This window comes from Abramis brama, assembly GCF_963993115.1.
Source record: "Abramis brama genome assembly, chromosome: 1".
NCBI lineage: Eukaryota > Metazoa > Chordata > Actinopteri > Cypriniformes > Leuciscidae > Abramis > Abramis brama.
The window spans coordinates 44,096,561-44,117,719 of NC_139963.1; the positions used below are offsets into that span (position 1 = coordinate 44,096,561).

At 36.8% G+C, this 21,159-nt stretch overlaps 3 protein-coding genes across 4 annotated transcripts; 2 read left to right on the forward strand and 1 right to left on the reverse strand.

Moving 5' to 3' along the window:
• Positions 1 to 4,121: 4,121 nt before the first annotated feature.
• On the forward strand, positions 4,122 to 9,028 carry LOC311080285 (NAD(P)(+)--arginine ADP-ribosyltransferase 2-like). Its single transcript, XM_084110161.1, has 3 exons — positions 4,122 to 4,509; positions 4,724 to 4,811; positions 4,888 to 9,028. The coding sequence occupies exons 2-3, from the start codon at positions 4,761 to 4,763 to the stop codon at positions 5,605 to 5,607; spliced, it is 771 nt and encodes a 256-aa protein (XP_083966287.1). The 5' UTR covers positions 4,122 to 4,509; positions 4,724 to 4,760; the 3' UTR covers positions 5,608 to 9,028.
• A 2,148-nt stretch (positions 9,029 to 11,176) lies between these two features.
• Positions 11,177 to 13,709, forward strand: LOC311080279 (NAD(P)(+)--arginine ADP-ribosyltransferase 2-like). The gene is made up of 3 exons (XM_084110151.1): positions 11,177 to 12,425; positions 12,640 to 12,727; positions 12,804 to 13,709. Exons 2-3 carry the CDS (start codon positions 12,677 to 12,679, stop codon positions 13,533 to 13,535), a joined length of 783 nt encoding a protein of 260 aa, XP_083966277.1. The 5' UTR covers positions 11,177 to 12,425; positions 12,640 to 12,676; the 3' UTR covers positions 13,536 to 13,709.
• Positions 13,710 to 15,900: 2,191 nt separating this feature from the next.
• LOC311080249 (uncharacterized protein) lies at positions 15,901 to 21,138 on the reverse strand. Of its 2 annotated transcripts, none has more exons than XM_084110059.1 (4): positions 20,998 to 21,138; positions 18,382 to 19,015; positions 17,293 to 17,439; positions 15,901 to 17,018 (listed from the first exon to the last, which is right to left on the reverse strand). In XM_084110059.1, exons 2-4 carry the CDS (start codon positions 18,961 to 18,963, stop codon positions 16,131 to 16,133), a joined length of 1,617 nt encoding a protein of 538 aa, XP_083966185.1. In that variant the 5' UTR covers positions 18,964 to 19,015; positions 20,998 to 21,138; the 3' UTR covers positions 15,901 to 16,130. The 2 variants fall into 2 exon arrangements, with proteins under 2 accessions (XP_083966185.1, XP_083966186.1); XM_084110060.1 differs by having other exon boundaries at positions 21,002 to 21,131.
• Positions 21,139 to 21,159: the final 21 nt, after the last annotated feature.

Genomic DNA, 21,159 nt, shown 5'->3' on the forward strand with positions numbered 1-21,159 from the left:
ACAGCGGCCAAAGAAGACAAAAGATATAAGAAGAGTTAAGAGCCCAACTAATGGAAGCACTCATCACTGTTATGGTGACTTCAAATGAAACACAGAGTTAAACTCTGTTAATTCTCAATAAAAACTTCTGTAGACGTCTGACAGAAATAAAGTCAGTCTGGTTAGTAATAAGTGAGGCTGGTAATGCTGTATGTGGAGTTGTTTAATCCTCCTCTGCTGAGATCTTCACAGATTTAATGTCTTCTTTTCTCTTCAGTTGATTTCATCTAAGGCTGTGTCTGAAGTCAGTTGTAGATCTTGTGTTTCTGCTCGTCTCTTTTTCTGTTCTCTTCTTTCCTTCAGTGATTCTGCTTGTTAACAGGCTTATTAAGGCTGAGATGACTTCATATTTAATATACACAGACTTTGTGGCTCAGATAAGGTCCAGTTCTGGTTTATTTCTTTGCTCTTGGCTGACATGTGGCATTGCTATGGCCTGCTTGTGGCCCAGATCTGGCAAACAGGAGTGGGCCACTCAAGTGCCGTAGATCCATGCTGCATGTGGGCCAGATCATCTTTCCACGTGTGCCAGATGTGGGCCGGATCTGGGCCGACACAATGTTGCTATGTGGGAACGCTTAGTTTACATTAACAATAAATTTTTGGTTGTAGATAATGTTGGCCTACTGATGAGAAAATAACATTGTAACGTTATGTTAGCTAACGTTAAGTTTTATTTGGCTAGCTGCCACCTTTCTAGTTTTAGCATTAGTTTGCTTTTTTTAATGGAATTTAATATTTACTTCCATTTTTGTATGTGTTTAAAGGCAACTGCAACAAAGCGCCAATTCGCGCCAGTGACTTCTAGCAAGATTCCGGAGATAAGTTAAAGTTAGGCCATTTGTGATATATTTTGACAAGTTTGCTGAAATGATTAGCAATATGTGATGAGTGCTTTGGAGCCACTGGTGCAGGCTAGGTAGCATACAATATCTTATAAAATCTCTATAAAATTGGCTAACTTTATATCAAATAAGTGACCTTTGCATCATGTCTAACTTTATATTTATTACACAGCAAATGAACCAATCAGAAGATGGACCATTTTCTATGTTCAGTCTCACCAGATTAAATGTATTCAGGTAAGCACTGCACTAAAACTCTCACTAATTCATTCATACCAAATCTAGCATTCTAAACAATTTAAGTTTATAATTTTACATTATTTTGATATTTTGTTAGGCAGAAGACTCTCTACCATTGCAGTCCCACCTGACCAGGAAGGTCCTAACATCAGCGCACAGGTGGGTTAACTACTGTAGGAAGGAGAACGGTCATCACTCAGTGATTTCTTGCATGTGTCTTAATGTATATTTGTCTCAGACAGGGACCCCTTCACTGCAGATGAGCTGAAATGGGCTAAATCATCGATGTCAGTCTTTCTCTCTATGGATCTCAGCATTTTTGGACAGAATTTAGGATTTGTAAGTATTAAAATTTAATCTGGAATAATTTAATTTAGTTCAGTTGAAATGTTTGAATATGCTATTGCCAAAGCTGTTTACAAATATATATTCTTAAGTTATTGTAAACATAATAAAAATGTAAAAAAAGGAGGTTAAAAATATTTTGACACTAATATTTATTTCTCTCTCTCTCTCTCTCTCCTCTCTCTCTCTCTCTCTCTCTCTTACAGTATATAGTGTTGAAACCGGGCTCTCCTCTGAAGGACTGAGTACATTTGTGTTTGTGGACACGCACACAGATCAGGGAACATTCTGATGTTGTCAGTCAAGTTCTGAACAGGAACCAATCTTTGGAGAAGTTCATTTATTCGCAAAGGTGGACAAAAACATTGTGTTGACTTTTTAAAGATTATTTTGATGATGATTTTTACTCGTAGAAGTAGAAGTAGAAGTAGAAGTAGACTGAGGGGTAGTCAGTCAGACATTGATAATAATAAGAAATGTTTCTTGAGAATCAAATAGACTTCAAAAACATTAAGACACTTAAATACTTCTTTTGGCCACCAGTGTACATGAATCCAACACATTTTTGTAAATAAGTGAAATTATTTTGAAGGTGGGGTTATGTGTCATGTATTGTGAAAAGAACTGTGTTTTGTCCTGTGTTGGACATTTCTTTTTTGACTGCTTAAAAATGTATTTATATTCTGCAGTTTCATGAATGTAATGGTTGATATTTCATTATAATACTTGTATAAGCTAAACAACCAATGACTCTACATTAATTTTGTCAAATGCTAACGTTTTGTTTATGATTTTATGTATGATTTTAACAATGTGTGCAGTGAAGGATATCACATAATGTGTTAATTTAACACGTTTACACATCTTTGTGCTAACCTTTCTGACATATTTACTTTGTTAAAATCATTAACACAATGAATGAGTTAAAATTAACACAAAAAATGTTGTCCCTAAACTCACCCATTAATGTGTAAAAATGTCACACATCATTTCCAGCATTGGCAGACTGTATATTTTGTGATATATATGAAATGTTTTAAATAAAAATGGTAATTTTGTAATAACTTTGTCTAATTGGTTTGTATGTTAGTAGTATTTATGTAGGATAAAAATAAAATCAATTATATAATCAAAATTATGAAATCTAATTTAGTACAAATAAAAAATAATTACAGTAGTGTACTGATTAGCTTCGTTTTTACAGTAATGCACTGTATTACACAATTACAGTACCATACTGTAAAACTGAAAACAGTAATGTACTGTCAATCTTAATTACAGTAACTTACTGGCAACAGTGTTGCCAGTAAGTTACTGTAAAAAACCCTTGAAAAGTCTAACAGTGTATGTTACCGAAACAGAATGAAAGCAGGATGAAATCAGCCTAAATGAAGCCCTTTGCTCAGAACCGCTTCGAAACGTGCATCCTTTTTGTTAAAAAGAGTTAAATGTACATTGCCAGCAGCCATTTCACCCTGTCGCCTGAGACTGGTTGCCCACTGAAACTAAGCAGGGTTGAGCCTGGTCAGTATCTGGATGGGAGACCTCCATGGAAAACCAGTTTGCTGCTGGAAGAGGTGTTAGTGAGGCCAGCAGGGGGTGCTCACCCTGTGGTCTGTGTGGGTCCTAACGCCCCAGTAAAGTGACGGGGACACTATACTGTAACAAGCACCGTCCTTCAGATGAAACGTTAAACCGAGGTCCTGACTCTCCGTGGTCATTAAAAATCCCAGGATGGCCTTCAAAAGAGTAGGGGTGTAACCCCGGCATCCTTCATTCTTCACTCATCTGTGCGTGTCTCGTCATAAAGTTGCTCCAGATACTTTGACGCATGTCTGGTGTGGGAGTGGCATAGGTTAGTTGTTACAACGAGCGAGAAAGGTTTACATGAAGCAGTTATATCTTGAACATCTGGGGAATCACCTGTTTTAAAAAAAAAGATGAACAGAGAAGAGTCTGCTGGCAGAAAGATAACACGACAGAGCTCGTAATAAAACAAGAATCAACATCGGCCGGGCTTTTCGGAGATGGCGAGAACTGAGGGAATTGAAATGTTGTAAAAGCGACGCAGAGATGGTGTTTTTATTACTCAACAGGCCAGAAACAGATAAACTGCCATATGTAGCTCTCTAACAGAGTTCATTGTAAAGTATTATCTATTGTGAAGGGTCTTTTTATTATGGGTTGTTGTAATGCTGGGCTGGAATTTATTTTCAAGTACCGTGTCTATTAATGGGTAACGCTACAGTAACGTCTTCAGCTAGTCAGCTTGAGATCCTTGCCATCTAATCTGGTTATATCTCTTAAGCCTAGCAGTGAATGTTTTATGAGCAGTAAGTTAACCATATTCATCCGCACAGTCACGCAGAGCCAAAGCACAACCAAAACAATGTTCTTACGCAAAATGCATGCAGTTTTGTTTTTTAACCACTAGAGGGCCAAAAGTTACATGGTGAACGTAAATGCTAATTGAATGATACCATGTCAAATTTTCTTCCATTGTCTTGTAACCTTCATTTCAAACTTTTTATTTAAATATAAAATAATCATATATATATATTGGATGTGTTTTGTCTTTCAGATATGGAGCAAAACCCTTTTTTAATCTCTCCAAAAACATGTATATATATATATATACAGTATATCTAATTGTTATTGTATGCAATATTACGGGTTGATTAATACACATCTTGTAGATCTCTAGATTGTAGATTTTCATGAACGATTTCATGTGAATTCACCATTGCGTAAAGTTATCATGAATTCTCAAGAAATCATGTTGAAAAGTTCATCTTTGAACGATGGGAACTCAAAGTTGGTCCAGTATGAAACCACACGAGAGACAGCAATTATTTCTCAAACACACACACATTATCAGCGATATAAAAAAGGCACCTTCCTCATCAGTTATTCTGAAGAGTCGTTGTCGTCTGTGAGCGAATGACTTTTCTGATCTTCTCTTCTTGTCGTTGCTCCTGAACTCCTGTAAAATAACGAAAAGAAAACACAGAATTTCAAAAGGAGACAACAGTATTTTCAGGTAAGTTTGGGGTTGAAATACAAGGTCAATATATCACAGTTTTATGTGATTATTTCAAACAGTTAAAACTGCTAATCAGCAAAAAAATGCAGTTGTACAGATTTAAAATTTGTTTTGTAAGAAATTGTTGAACAGTTTTATTGTGCACATATTGCCATTGGAGTGATATATTTAGTGTTTGTAAGACGCTGTTGTGTTTCTGGATCTTCACTAGATCTACTAGATCATCAGAGGGATTTGACTGAATCGAGATGCTGCTGATCATTGAAGCTCTTCTTCTCATTTTAGCTGCTCTAGGACAGGTAAGCTTGTGTTCTAGTATGAATATTACAGACATGAATACTGATGATGTGATCATTATGATTTCTATTTCTGCAGGACCACAGCGCTGCTGCAGGACAGATATTTCCATTGGATATGGCACCGAATTCTGTCGATGACTATTATTCCGGCTGTAGACAGAAAATGGCACATCTGGTGAAGACAAAATATCTGAAGAAGGAAATCAACAACTCACCTAAATTTAAATATTATTGGCAAAATAGTGAAAATATTGTCAAGTTTCCAAAAGATCACCTAACAAGGAATCAGTTAATCGCCATTCACGTGTACACTGGTAAATACATATATAGTCAATTTAATGAAGAAACTCGTTATGGTAAAAACCATTACAAACACAAGACATATAAATGGTATTCACTTTACTTTCTGTTAACAGAAGCGATACAGATTCTGAAGAAAACACACAATAAATGCTATTACACTTACCGTGGTAATACAGTTGAATTTGATAAGAAAGTTCTGAACAAAGAGGTTCGTTTCGGCTCATTTACATCCTCCTCTCTTGATCGCAAAGTAACTCAAGGTTTTGGAACTAAATCTTGTTTTGAAATCTACACTTGTGAAAGTGCTGAGCTGACAAAATACTCTCAGTATCCTAAGATTAAAGAGGTGCTGATTCCTCCATATGAGAAGTTTAGAGTCACTGCTGTCAGAACAAAGAAATATCAGCCAAATCTCTGGTGTGACACTGTGTACACTTTGAAAAGCTCTGGGAAAGTAAGTTACCAGAACTGTGCTCTATTCAAGAAACCATAAAAACATACAATGTTTTGCACTGAATTTGAATTGCTCTGAATTTACATGATTTAATCATGTACATCAGTTCCACACAAATCAATATAAAAAAAATGTCCTCCTGATTTCAATAATTATTTGTCAGATAAAACACAATTTGTTTGCATAATTTTAACAATGAAATAAATTTATTTTAAGTGACACAATGGCCTCAAAGTGATTTTATATGTGCAAATTCATTTCTTCATTCACATCTTTTTCCATCACATTAATGAACAATTTTTGTGCTTGCTATCCTACTGCCATCAATAGAATATTAACTACTAAATGGGCTTTTGAGTGCAATGCGGCATACATGAAAACACTGTAATGTAGACATGCATTTTCTGTAAAGCTGCTTTAAAACAATATGTGAAAAGCGCTATACAAATAAATGTGATTTGAACTGAACTGAACTCTCTGGATGTTTGGCATGGCAATGGATATGACAATGTTAATATATCTGGTCTTAGCAGAATAGATCTGCTTCATTTTAGACCCGGTTCCAAAATTCCATATAAGGGATTCGATAATTCATGGGCATTTGGATTCCTCTTGATTCCTTTGTGTGCATTTTAAAATGATTTTAAACCATTCAGGCACAATAAGACTCACATTCTTTTTCTGTGCTGCGCACACATCCAAAACGAGCACACAGAAAGCCGCCTCTCACACTCTATAGTGAGCAATACTGAACTGAGTCCTCTTCTGTGTTGTCTTTTTGCACTTGAACAGACAAATACACCCAAAAATATGTCAAAATATCCTCGATAACACAGTCGGTTATGTCTTAAGTGAATGTAAACAGTTGACAAAGAAAATGCATGTGTAACAGTATAATGCAGTAGTTCCCAAAGTGGGTGCCGCAGAATCTCAGCCTTTCTTCCAACTTAAACAGCCTAAAATAACTATCCTACCATATACATTTTTTTATAGCATATATTTTAAAAATATATAAAAACACTGACATATGAGCATGTTCAAACGAATATAAATAAGCATAACAACAATGATATATTTCAAATATATTTAAAGTTTAAATTCCCCGCTCCGCTTAGCTCCACCCTCTGTAGACTAATGGTACGCACTCAGTTTTATATTTCACGCAGAGATTGACAGGATAGGGCGAAGATGGAGCCAGCGTTCTCTTCCCTGGCATAATCATATACTTTATATAAAACTAAAGTCTCTCTGTATATTATGTAACCTCAGCTAATATATTCAGAGATTTGACTCAAGGTCATATCAGTGAATCAGGCCACCATATGATGACTATAACATCACCAATAAGTGTCCAACATCTGATGAGGAGATTTTCTCCTGCATTTATTGCCATAACAAATGTGTATCAAAAACACAGTTAAAGCAGCCAGAGGAAAAACTAATGTTAAGAACTCAAGGGTCATGAGCCCAACTAAAGCAAATACTGATCTCAATCTTGGTGACATCAAATTTCTGTTAAAGTGTTTTGCATAAATTAGCATATTTTATACACTTTAATTTTATGGTTTTTGTTTTGCAGCCGTACCTGCCAGTCATTTGACAATTTTTTTACGATGAAGGTATTTGATCAGGATAATTCAAGAAATACCTCTAAAATAACAGTGTTTTTCAGTTTATTTAATTTAGGATGTTTAACTTCCTAAAAATTGACCATTTTATCATTAAACTGTTTTGTTACTGTTTAATTACAGATTATATTTGTAATTGTACATACATTCTTATGTAATTTAAGAAAACAGAAAAAATACTGAATGAAAAATTCAGTATTTTCTGTATAAAAATGTGAATTACTGGAATTTGTCATTAATGTCACAATACCTAAAAAATAACAGCAGAATTTTTTTATTTACAGATATTATTTGTAATTTTACAGAGTTTTGAGTACAATTTAAAATTAAAGAAAATGATCGTCAAAAAATCAGTTATTTTCTGTAAAATTATTATTATTATTTTTATTTTTTTTACAGTGCAGGAGACATCTCTTAGTTTGATTAATTAGTTTTGTGGGTCACCATTGTGCTGGAGAGTAGAGCCTGTGCTTCAGTCAAAGATTAGCAGATAAATACTGATGTTATGCTGCCGGTTGCTTTATTTAAAAGCAGTAACTGTGTAGTTGCTGATGCAGTGACAATCTTCTTGCTAAGTACAATAGCACATTCATGTGTGTTATTGTTCGCTAAATACAAACTGTAAAGATTTTATAGTTAAAGTCATGTTTTTAATTAATTCACTATTACACATTAGGTGTTTGCAGTTTTACATTAAGAGATGTTAATTTTCAGTGGACTCAAATGAAGTAAGTTCACAGTACTGTCAGTATAAATACCAGTTTTTGAACTCGAACTGTTTGAAGCAATTGGTTTCCCAAATGATATGAGTTACCTTGCACCATCCCCAGCTCCTCCTCTCTTCCAGTCAGAATTTGGCATTCTGATTCCCCTTGAATCAGAAAAATTCTCGAATTATGTTGTACTTTAAAATCTTGAATTAATGATATCTGCATACATTCATGTTGGTTCTGCTCTGTTTACCCTAAGGGGGGTTATTGCTGCTTATCCATCATGCATAGGCTGCATGGATGCGAACGGAACCATACTGCCAATCCAAACTGTATGCTAATTGTCAATCGTGGTCCTGACAGAAAGTACATTGCTGGCAACCAGCTGCCAGTAGATTACTGTTATTTTACAGCGCAATGTTTTACAGTGGTTGTTTTTGCTATGGTATTTTTTAAACCATAGGAAAAAGTTCCTTGTGTAAGTGTTCTTTAGTCTGTTGATTATTGTTCATGGTATTCAGCTACAATTAAATGTTTTGCAATAAGACTTAAAATAGATGTGAATGATTTCTGTGTGTTTTTTTTAACCTTACTGGAATTGAAATCAGAAATCAATAAGAATCGGAATCGATAAGCAGAATCGGAATTATTAAAATTAAACCGATAACCAACCCCACTGCTGCTGTATAACAACATGAAATAATCCCTGTAGCAGATCTATGGAGCTGGGGAAGGTGGAGGGTTTCTGAAAGAGCGCTGCAGACCGCAACAGCAAACAATGGCAAGTGTTTGAATGCTGAGCAAAAAGTTCATTGGCCGCGAATGCCACAGCAACCAATCAGCTGCGCTATGAAGATAACAATGTGATCTCTAACAAATGGAGTTATGGACCTATCAGCCATGTTACCAAATTGAACCATATTTTAGGTGCCACAGTAAATATAGATGGATTCTCATATGTTTACAAACACATTTGATAAATGTGAATTACAATTCATACAAGAGATGACCTGCAACACTAAGTTTTATTATTTATTTATTATTTACTTATATTATGATGCTACTTGATGTCTGAATGCACGGTTAGTGTGCACTACCGACTGATTTTTATTAAAGATCAGTATATCAGAGGACAGGCGCTAGCGCATGGTGAGGAGATGTTTGCTGTATGTGACAAAAAAAAAATAATTGGCCTAAAAAAACGTGACATCGCTTAGAGCACCTTTAATGATCTTAAATGTTTTAACTAAAAAGGCCAACAGCCGAATAACTACCATGTAACCAACAAACATAAAGGGAAAAAGAGTCATGGAGAAAGAAAACAACAACAAAAACAAATGTGACTTAAAAACAGTGCACTGTAAAAAAAAACGCGGCCTCTGTAGACAGCCTTAGGCTCCACAAATGGCAAGAAAAAAAAACTGGGCTAACCCACACCATGAAACATAAAGACTTAAATTTCAACATTGTTATCTTTGAAAACAGATGAGTGCTGATGACAGGGAAAAAAGAAGTACATTTTGTCATCTGGACAATTGCAACATACATGTTAAAGTATTTTAATGACCTGTACAGTTCAGGTCACTTCTTTCCTACATGAACACAGTGCCATAGCAGACATTTTTCTGATCTCTTCTTGTTTTGACGACAAGGTTTGGTTTCAAAAAGAGATACAGTGGGGATAACAAGTATTTGATACACTGCCGATTTTGCAGGTTTTCCCACTTACAAAGCATGTAGAAGTTTGTAATTTTTTTTATCATAGGTACTCTTCAACTGTGAGTGACGGAATCTAAAACAAAAATCCAGAAAATCACATTGTATGATTTTTAAGTAATTAATTAGCATTTTATTGCATGACATAAGTATTTGATACATCAGAAAAGCAGAACTTAATATTTGGTACAGAAACCTTTGTTTGCAATTACAGAGATCATACTTTTTCTGTAGTTATTGACTAGGTTTGCACACACTGCAGGAGGGATTTTGGCCCACTCCTCCATATAGACCTTCTCCAGATCCTTCAGTTTTCAGGGCTGTCGCTGGGCAATACGGACTTTCATCTCCCTCCAAAGATTTTCTATTGGGTTCAGGTCTGGAGACTGGCTAGGCCACTCCAGGACCTTGAGATGCTTCTTACGGAGCCACTCCTTAGTTGCCCTGGCTGTGTGTTTCGGGTCGTTGTCATGTTGGAAGACCCAGCCACGACCCATCTTCAATGCTCTAACTGAGGGAAGGAGGTTGTTGGCCAAGATCTCGTGATACATGTCCCCATCCATCCTCCCCTCAGTACGGAGCAGTCGTCCGGTCCCCTTTGCAGAAAAGCATCCCCAAAGAATGATGTTTCCACCTCCATGCTTCACGGTTGGGATGGTGTTCTTGGGGTTGTACTCATCCTTCTTCTTCCTCCAAACACGGCGAGTGGAGTTTAGACCAAAAAGCTCTATTTTTGTCTCATCAGACCACATGACCTTCTCCCATTCCTCCTCTGGATCATCCAGATGGTCATTGGCAAACTTCAGATGGGCCTGGACATGCGCTGGCTTGAGCAGGGGGACCTTGCGTGCGCTGCAGGATTTTAATCCATGATGGCGTAGTGTGTTACTAATGGTTTTCTTTGAGACTGTGGTCCCAGCTCTCTTCAGGTCATTGACCAGGTCCTGCCATGTAGTTCTGGGCTGATCCCTCACCTTCCTCATGATCATTGATGCCCCACGAGGTGAGATCTTGCATGGTGCCCCAGACCGAGGGAGATTGACCGTCATCTTGAACTTCTTCCATTTTCTAATAATTGCACCAACAGTTGTTGCCTTCTCACCAAGCTGCTTGCCTATTGTCCTGTAGCCCATCCCAGCCTTGTGGAGGTCTGCAACTTTATCCCTGATGTCCTTACACAGCTCTCTGGTCTTGGCCATTGTGGAGAGGTTAGAGTCTGTTTGTTTGAGTGTGTGGACAGGTGTCTTTTATACAGGTAACAAGTTCAAACAGGTGCAGTTAATACAGGTAATGAGTGGAGAACAGGAGGGCTTCTTAAAGAAAAACTAACAGGTCTGTGAGAGCCGGAATTCTTACTGGTTGGTAGGTGATCAAATGCTTACGTCATGCAATAAAATGCAAATTAATTATTTAAAAAACATACAATGTGATTTTCTGGATTTTTTTTTAGATTCCGTCTCTCACAGTTGAAATGTACCTATGATAAAAATTACAGACTTCTACATGCTTTGTAAGTAGGAAAACCTGCAAAATCGGCAGTGTATCAAATACTTGTTCTCCCCACTGTATGTTACCAAAACCTTCTGCTTCTGTACGTAAAAAAAGAAAGAAAAGAAGATTAACAGAGAAGAGTCTGCTGGCAAAAAGAGAAAACGAGCAGTAAGTTAACCATATTCATCCGCACAGTCATGCAGAGCCAAAGCACAACCAAAAAAATTTTCTTACGCAAAATGCATGCAGTTTTGTTTTTAACCACTAGAGGGCCAAAAGTTACATGGTGAATGTACATGCTAATTGAATGATACCATGTCAAATTTTCTTCCATTGTCTTGTAACCTTCATTTCAAACTTGTTATTTAAATATAAAATAATCAGATATATATTGGATGTATTTTGTCTTTCAGATATGGAGCAAAACCCTTTTTTAATCTCTCCAAAAACATGTGTATGTATATATATACACTGTATATCTAATTGTTATCGTATGCAATATGTGACCCTGGACCACAAAACCAGTCACATGGGTACATTTTTTGAAATTGAGATTTATACATCATCTGAAACCTGAATAAATAAGATTTCCATTGATGTATGGTTTGTTAGGATATGACAATATTTGGCCGAGATACAACTATTTGAAAATCTGGAATCCGAGGGTGCAAAAAAATCTAATCATTGAGAAAATCGCCTTTAAAGTTGACCATTTATGTTCGCGATTGTGCTGCATTCACTCACAAAAAGAAATGTTTTATATATTTACGGTAGGAAATTTACAAAATATCTTCACGGAACATGATCTTTACTTAATAACCGAATGTTTTTTAGCATAAAAGAAAAATCGATAATTTTGAACCATCCATTCAAAATTGCTATTGCCACAAATATACCCGTGCGACTTGTGACTGGTTTTGTGATCCAGGGTCACATATTAGGTGTTGATTAATACACATCTTGTTTAGATTTCTAGATTGTAGATATTCATCAACGATTTCATGTGAATTCACCATTGCGTAAAGTTATCATGAATTCTCAAGAAATCATGTTGAAAAGTTCATCTTAGAACGATGGGAACTCAAAGTTGGTCCAATATGAAACCACACGAGAGACAGCAATTATTTCTCAAACACACACACATTATCAGCGATATAAAAAAGGCACCTTCCTCATCAGTTATTCTGAAGAGTCGTTGTCGTCTGTGAGCGAATGACTTTTCTGATCTTCTCTTCTTGTCGTTGCTCCTGAACTTCTGTAAAATAACGAAAAGAAAACACAGAATTTCAAAAGGAGACAACAGTATTTTCAGGTAAGTTTGGGGTTGAAATACAAGGTCAATATATCACAGTTTTATGTGATTATTTCAAACAGTTAAAACTGCTAATCAGCAAAAAAATGCAGTTGTACAGATTTAAAATGTGTTTTGTAAGAAATTGTTGAACAGTTTTATTGTGCACATATTGCCATTGGAGTGATATATTTAGTGTTTGTAAGACGCTGTTGTGTTTCTGGATCTTCACTAGATCTACTAGATCATCAGAGGGATTTGACTGAATCGAGATGCTGCTGATCATTGAAGCTCTTCTTCTCATTTTAGCTGCTCTAGGACAGGTAAGCTTGTGTTCTAGTATGAATATTACAGACATGAATACTGATGATGTGATCATTATGATTTCTATTTCTGCAGGACCACAGCGCTGCTGCAGGACAGATATATCCATTGGATATGGCACCGAAGTCTGTCGATGACTATTATTCCGGCTGTAGACAGAAAATGGCACATCTGGTGAAGACAAAATATCTGAAGAAGGAAATCAACAACTCACCTAAATATAAAATTAGTTGGAAATTAGGTGAAAAGTTTGTCAAGTTCCCAAAAGATTACCTGACAAGGAATCATTTAATCGCCATTTATATGTACAGTGATAATAATATATATAACAATTTTAATCCTGACACCCGTTACGGTAAAAACTATTACAAACAGAAGACATATAAATGGTATTCACTTTACTTTCTGTTAACAGAAGCGATACAGATTCTGAAGAAAACACACAATAAATGCTATTACACTTATCGTGGTACAAATTCTGAATTTAATAAGTATGTTCTGAACAAAGAGGTTCGATTCGGCTCATTTTCATCCTCCTCTCTTGATCCTAATGTAGCACAAGGTTTTGGAACTAAATCTTGTTTTGAAATCTACACTTGTGAAGGAGCTGATGTGGCAAAGTATTCTAAGTATCCTCATGAGAAAGAGGTGCTGATTCCTCCATATGAGAAGTTTAGAGTCACTGCTGTCAGAACAAGAACATATCAGCCAAATCTCTGGTGTGACACTGTGTACACTTTGAAAAGCTCTGGGAAAGCAAGTTACCTGAACTGTGCAGTGGCTTTCAAGAAACCATACAAGTACTAATGATATCCACTGAAAAAAAAAAAGAAAAAAAAGTGCTATAATAAATAAAGTGCTAAACATAAAAGAAGACTTCCTCTCAATTTAGTTGAATAATTCTTTGTCAGCATACACTTTTTGTTAATGTATTATTGTTTTGAAATAAACATTCTGAAAAAAAACAAAAAAAAAACTGTATGAGACCCAATTCATTGGCCTTAAAGTGATTTGATAATAATTTATGTATTAATATAGGCTACATTAATTTTTCCATTTACACTTACATGTGTTACACTTAAACAATTTTAGTGCTTGCCATCTAGTTAACTGCCAGCAATAGAATTGTAACTGCTAAATGACTTTCTGAGCGCAGTGCAGAATGAAAATACTGGTTTAGTGGCAGAATAAAACGAACCAAAAGAAAGTTGCAGAATGCTCAGTTACATCTGAACCATGATCATTTTAAGAAACTTGGTTTTTAAAAAGTTGAAAAAGGGTAGCTTTTCTTAAATTGATGTTGGGGTTTATTATTATTATTATTATTTTTTAAGTGTTCCTAGAATGATGTACTTGTAATAGATCTGCACAGTCATTCCACTAGGGGGAGTAGGACTGATATTTATCCTTGTAGATTGAAAGAGTTTAATGGGGAAAAAAATATTTTTTATATAGGCTACTAGTTATATAGCCTGAAATTATTTACTTTGGTTGTATAAAGCAGATAAAGGTTTAAAGTGTTTATTTATTTATTTTTTAATGGGCCAATTAATAATTAATTTACAGGCGATGTATTGTGAGATGTGCGACTTGATGATGATTTCTCTCCATATCTGTATTTCCATGTTTAGACATAGAGGACCACAATGGAAAAAAGCCTTTGGCTTTTTGTGTATATTAATAATAAATAATAAAGCAAATAATATACAGTATATTCCCAATACACCCAATACACTGGGGATATTTTGGGGATATTTAATTTTAATTTTATTAATCAATAAATTCCACTGGAAACAAACCTTATTGTATTATTTTAATTTAACACTGTGAAGCTGCTTTGATACAATCTGTATTGTGAAAAGCACTATACAAATATACTTGACTTGACACTCAGAAAATTATTTTTTTGATGATTGTTCAATTTAACTGAATTAAATAAAGGTTTTTACATAATATTTTTTATCTTGCTGAGGAGCTTCTGTGATGTTCGAATTGTTGTCGTTTTCAATGTGCAGAAGAGTGACGCTTGTGGTTTTTAATATTGTACAATTTAACCATACCCGAATTAAAGACTAAAATTACATACTGAAAATACAACTGCAAAAAAATAAAAAATAATCTTTTGCACTTGCACTTTTAAACAACAACAACAACTGTCACTCATTTTCTTTTGCACTCATATTTTGTGAAATGTGTCTGGAAATTTCACAATTCATGAGACAGCTTTGCCCCCTGCTGGCCAGATCTGGCAGCAACCCATATTACACACCCCGCTGTTGTTTTGACAAAAGCAAAGTTTGGCAACACTGACATTATAAAGATTGCTATTCATAATCATATCAGATAAGATGAAATGGTGTTGGCTGGTAGACTAGTTATATACCTTTGTATTTGGTTTTGAGATGATTAACATTGTTGTTGTTACCAGCAAAACACTATTTTGTGAACCTAGCCAACGCACGCCAAATGTGTTGCTATGCAAACTAAACGTATTTCTTTTAAAGCCGAGCTGATGTTACCCGTGACTGTTGTTTCCCTTTTTGGTTCGACGTTCATTTGAACAACATTGTGACTTCCATCTTCCATTGCGTCTTCCACAGTATGTAGCGTGACTGTATTCATTCATTATAAGTCATGCACGCGCAGATGCATGACGGAAGTATTCAGTTTCCCGCGAAATCCGTCCCGACTGACCTGACAGCTCTAAAATACACTAGGTAATTCAGGTAATCAGGTACCCTGATTCAGGGTAAGGTAAGAACACAGATTGAAATGTTTATTTTTTAATTTTGTTATTTAAAAAAAAAAAAAAAAATGCTACATAGTTATTTTGTAAATAAAATGATGTGCAACATGATGGCCATTCATGTTAAAACTAAAGTTTACTCTTATGATTATTTCTAAGCATTTTATGCAAAGAAATAATAACAGCAAAAAGATCATTTCAATCCATATCTGCTTGTGCAACATAATGAATTTAAATCCTAAATCTTAATTTGTGTACATCTCTCATATAGCAATGCAATATCATATACTGTTATCATCCAGTAAACTATTGCTATTTTCAGGTTTGAGTTTTCCCAAATTTAATATTTACTACACATTTGTATTGACACCGTGTAGTAATATGTTTGATCATGTGGAAAAATAAAAAAACAACAACATCACAAACTATGTCTACTGTGATATTTATTTCCTTTTCATATAAAAAAGGCTAAATTACTATATTAAATTAAATCAAATGGAAAACACTGATTTTTTTGTTGTTCATTTTTTAAACTTGGTATAAGTTTCTTGGTGTGAGATTCTCTGGTAGCCTAAAAAGAGTACAACAATAAAGTAAAATAAAATTCACTGTAGCCCAAAGCATTTGGATACTGAAGTCCAGATTTCAGCCATTTCTCAGACGTTCTCCACCTTGATAATGTTCAGCTCGGGCTCGTGTGGTGAAACCGGAAGACTAGAGGACTGGTTAGGAGGGCTGCACGCCTGGAATGATCCCTCTGCACTGGTGGAGGGCATGTCTCCCGATTTACTATCCATCCCTGTAAAGGAGTCTGTGTGTGGCTGTGAATACGTGAGTGTGCTGGGCGAGTATGCTTGCGTGTGGGACTGAGTGAACGTCGGCGTGCGTGTTTGAGCGTGGGTGAACGGGGGCCCGCTGGAGGTCGGGCACTGTTGAAACCCGTTCATGGTGGGTGGGCTGAGCTGGTCCAGAGAGAACACCTCGATGCTCTCGAGACCAGAATCGTGGATCTCGTTGTATCGCGTCTGGGCTTGGCTGCACTGTGCGTAGGCGCCCTGGCTGGTCGCGCTTTGGCTGAACGGTACCGAAGAGGCCAGCGAACAAGACGCTGGAGCGCATGAGGACTGCAGAGGGTCGAATTTGGATGCGAAATCCTGCAGGGTGCTGAGGATCTGCTTCTGGACTTGAGTCTGCTGGGCTTGTTCTCTCTCCAGTCGGCCTTGTTGATCCACCATCATCCTCAACGCCAGGCCCAAACTCCTCAGCTCTGAGCCCAACGACTGGATCTGCTCCTGCAGGGTGCTCACGGCGGCAGGGTCCAGGACGCTCCGCTGGGGAGGAGGAGGAGGAGGAGGAGGGGAAGGCTGGTTGGGCACGTGTTGGACCCGTGCAGAGGGGGATGCATTTTGGGATGTAGCCCCAGAGGTGGCCGGGTCGGGGAGGCGGATGTCGACACGTGGAGGGTGTTGAGGAGCGCGAACAGGAACACCCACACGCTGGTTCATCCATCTCCTGTGAGGACTGGCTCCTTGGTGCAATAATCTCTGAGAAATAAAGATTTCATTAAGCCATCCATCACACATATGGGTAAGAAATAGTGATCAGCCAGACCCAAGGCTCAGTTTTAATAATAATGATTAGTAGTACATACAATTTTTAAATGTATACTTTTAATAAATTATGTAAAAATGGTTTTGCATATTGGTTATGGGACACTTAACCAAAACATAATTATTATTTGTTGTACAAAATGTTCTTTTTTTTTTTCTATCTCTAATCATAATAGTACTGGATTTATGATGATGCTTCATAACTCACCATGTTTGGAGGTCTGGCTGTAGTGAGGTCATAAGAAGCTGCCTGTGGTAAAACAAGCTTTCTCCCATCAGGACCAGAGAAGCAGGACGGATCTCGTCTCACTGACAGCGACACCTGCTGGCCGGTCTGAGGACCACTGTCTCTTACCTTCACAAAACACGTGGATTAGTTAAGGCAAAAAATATAAATCACACATATATATATATATGCCTTTTTATAAGTTATATATATTTTTGGTATTGTGTTATTATGAAAAATAAGCACATGCCCCCTTTAATGTGCACATTTTACATTTGTGTTGACTGCAATATTTACTGTAAAGAAACAAATTACAACGCTTTTAAATAATTTAAAACAATAACATTTAAAGGCAACAAATAAACCATGGTGCATAAATACATTACAATTTTTTTTTAAATCACATTGCTGTAATTTTTTTTTTAATAATGAAAATGTTTTTTTTGCTTTAAAGTCATGCGGATTAGAGAAGAAATGTGCTTAATTTTCATGAAAATAAAGTCACAATGCACACACACACATACAAAAAAAAAAAAAAAAAAAAAAAAAATTATATATATATATATATATATATATATATATTAGTTCAAAGTTTTTTTTTTTACTGTTTTTGAAAGAAGTATCTTATGCTCACCAAGAGACTAATATATATGACCAAAAAAAAACACAGAAAATTTAATATTGTGAAATATTATTACAATTTAAAATAAACATTTTTCATTTTAATGTTTTAAAATGTAATTATTCCTGTGATCAAAGCTGAATTTTCAGCATCATTACTCCAGTCTTCAGTGTCACATGATCCTTCAGAAATCAATTATAAAATGCTGATTTGATGCTCAAGAAACATTTCTGATTATTATCAGTGTTGAAAACAGAATATTTTGGTGGAAACTCTGATACAGTTTATTTTTCAGGATACTATGATGAATTGAAAGTTCAAAAGAACAAACTTTTGCAACATTATAATGTCTTAACTGTCACTTTTGATCAATTTAATGCATCCTTGCTGAATAAAAGTATTAAATTCTTTTTAAAAATGTATATATTTTGTTAGTACAATCCACCCACCCGCGCTCTGTGGAGCAAAGCCTTATCCAGGAGTCGTTTGCGAGCCACTAGCACAGGATTGGCAGGTGAGGGTGTGTGTCGTCGTCTAACGTAAGAAGCGCCACTCATCGCTCCCGTCCCGACTCCCGAGCGCGGCCCTTGGATCCCAGCATTCTGCGATCCCTGTGCCAACGAGGTCACGCTGACAATCCGGATGTCCTCGTCTTTCTCCCCACCCTGAGCCTCCCTCCTTCCCGCCGGACCCGTACCGGAAGACTGTCCTCCTCTAGCATCCGAGGAGGACCCGGCCTGCTGGGAAGCAGCGACTCTGGAAGCTTCTCTGAGGAGGTTCCTCAGCTGCTGATCGCTCCAGCCGACCCGCCGCGTCTCAGAGCCGGCCGTCGGCCCCGTGTGGCCGCTGTTCCTAGTGGCTCCGTCCTCCTTCCGAGCTCGCCCTTGAAACTCCTTCAGGAAAAGGTAGATGGCCTGCGCGGACACCTTGATGTTCTCCAGCTCCAACACGGCTTTGATCTTCCGGAAGCTCAAACCCGCCTCCCGCAGCTCCACCACCTTGCGCTTGGCAGCGTCGTCCAGTCGGCCCATGCTGGACAACACAGTAACGACACACTAAAAAGTGGGTCGGCTCAGCAAGATCCTGAAATTAATGCAAAAACATGGTTATGTTCGGAATGAAATATTATATGTTTGTAGCTTTTAAAAATTGCTTGGTACAATAATAACAAATAAGCCCTGTCAAAAATTAACATGTTAACCGTCACCTCCCTTTTTACCATACATCCTAGATGGTTGTGATTAAAGGGATACTCCACTTTTTTTGGAAATAGGCTCATTTTACAACTCCCCCAGAGTTAAACAGTTGAGTTTTGCCGTTTTCAAATCCATTCAGCCGATCTCCAGGTCTGGCGGTACCACTTTTAGCATAGCTTAGCATAGATCATTGAATCGGACAGGACCATTAGCATCTCTCTCAAAAAAATGACCAAAGAGTTTCGATATCGAAACTCTTTGGTCATTTTTTTGAGAAAGATGCTAATGGTGTTAGCCAATAGCCAATAGCGTTTAGGTTAACTCACAGACTGCAAGTTGTACTTGAGAGCACCATGGAAGTGAATCAGAGCGCTGATGATACATTGGATTCAATAGTAGAGGTGTGAATATATTCTACCCATTTCATTCTTAACCAACGTACAGTTGGAAACCGGAATAAAACTTGATCGTTTGTGCATCCGAACACAAATCTCCAACTCATATTGCTCTCTGTCATGTCAATGGTCGCTTTGGCCAGGTGGTATTTATTGCATAGGGGGCGGAGTTGTAGATTCGGAGCTGTAGATAACGAGGATTTGATTGGACAGAAGATGTGATGAGAAGCTGAAGACCGCAGTGATCCATTTTAGCAGGAGGGACTGTAAGTTTTTAATGCTTATATCTCCTAAATGTTTTGGAGCACACCAGCTTATTCATAACCTTAAGCTTAACATATTCATACTAAAAGCTAAAAAATATACATTTTGATTTCAGGGGGCCTTTTAGATTGGCCTCGTTTAAAGAAGACACTCAGCAGATTATTGCAGAATTGAAATCATCAAAAAATAAAAGTTAAAGAAGTTTAAGTTTACTGTAAAGCAAATGTGCTGAACTAAACATGTTTATTCTATATAAAATATATGGGCAATTTCACAAAATAATTTGGACTACAAAGTCTAGACACGTTGTGTTCCCAATGTGAAGTTGATATCACAAAAATTAAGCTTTCATTTGATGAATTCTGAGTGTTTAAGCTTTCGAATTATTTCTAATTTACGATGATTACTAAAATATGTGATAGGGAAAAAGGAAAATAAAAAAGCGGGGCGCTACTGGGACACTGACAGACAGTTAACAGGCTAAGAATAATAAACTAGGATTTTTTTTGGATGTAGTTGATAAATATCATTTATTAAAATATTGTAATAACCCTGTTATTGTGTGTCAATGCCCCTGTTATAATGTTGAATAAGTTGACCAGACAGGTCCTCCGCACACAGATCTATGGCCAGCTTCATGTCCATACCAGCCTGATGAATCGATCTTCAAGCAGAAGGAACTGGATGAATAATTGAATGCTACAGATCCCAATCTGAACTCTGACCTATAATGCTGCCTGAATCATAAAGTTCATTGTTCATTCATTGGCAAGAGCAGAACTGTCATACTTATATAAACATAAACATTAATCTTTCCTTTTTTGGTCTATGCCTCTTATATTGAATCCCATTGTTGTTTCTCAAAAGAATGAAAGACTACTATACTTTGTAGTATATAATACACTGCATACTTAAAGATAGTAAGCTAAGCAAGCACTGTTTCAAAATAAATGTTTCAAACAGTAACGTTCAAAACTGTTTAGCTGGTCTGCCAGTCTAACAAGTGCCTTAAACCCTGCAAAACAATCAAAACACACCAGCATGAGCAGCGAAAAACCTCCACAGCTGCTTTAAGATGTTTCTTCAAAAGGTTTAGACCAGCTGTCATTTTCCAAACACCACCAAGCAGGGAACAAGTTCAGATTCATGTAGGGACCCTGCGTAGTGATCTAGTGCACTCAGAACACAATAGAAATCAAGCATTTCTCACCTACTGCGACTTTGCTGTTCAGTTATGTATGTTTGAAGCGACGATGTGCTCCATTATAAAGTCACATGACGACGCTCGTATCCATATCCGTAACGTGTATCTGATAATGTCAACACAATAACCGTAAGTGTCGATGAAACGCACACATTTGTGGTTTACTTT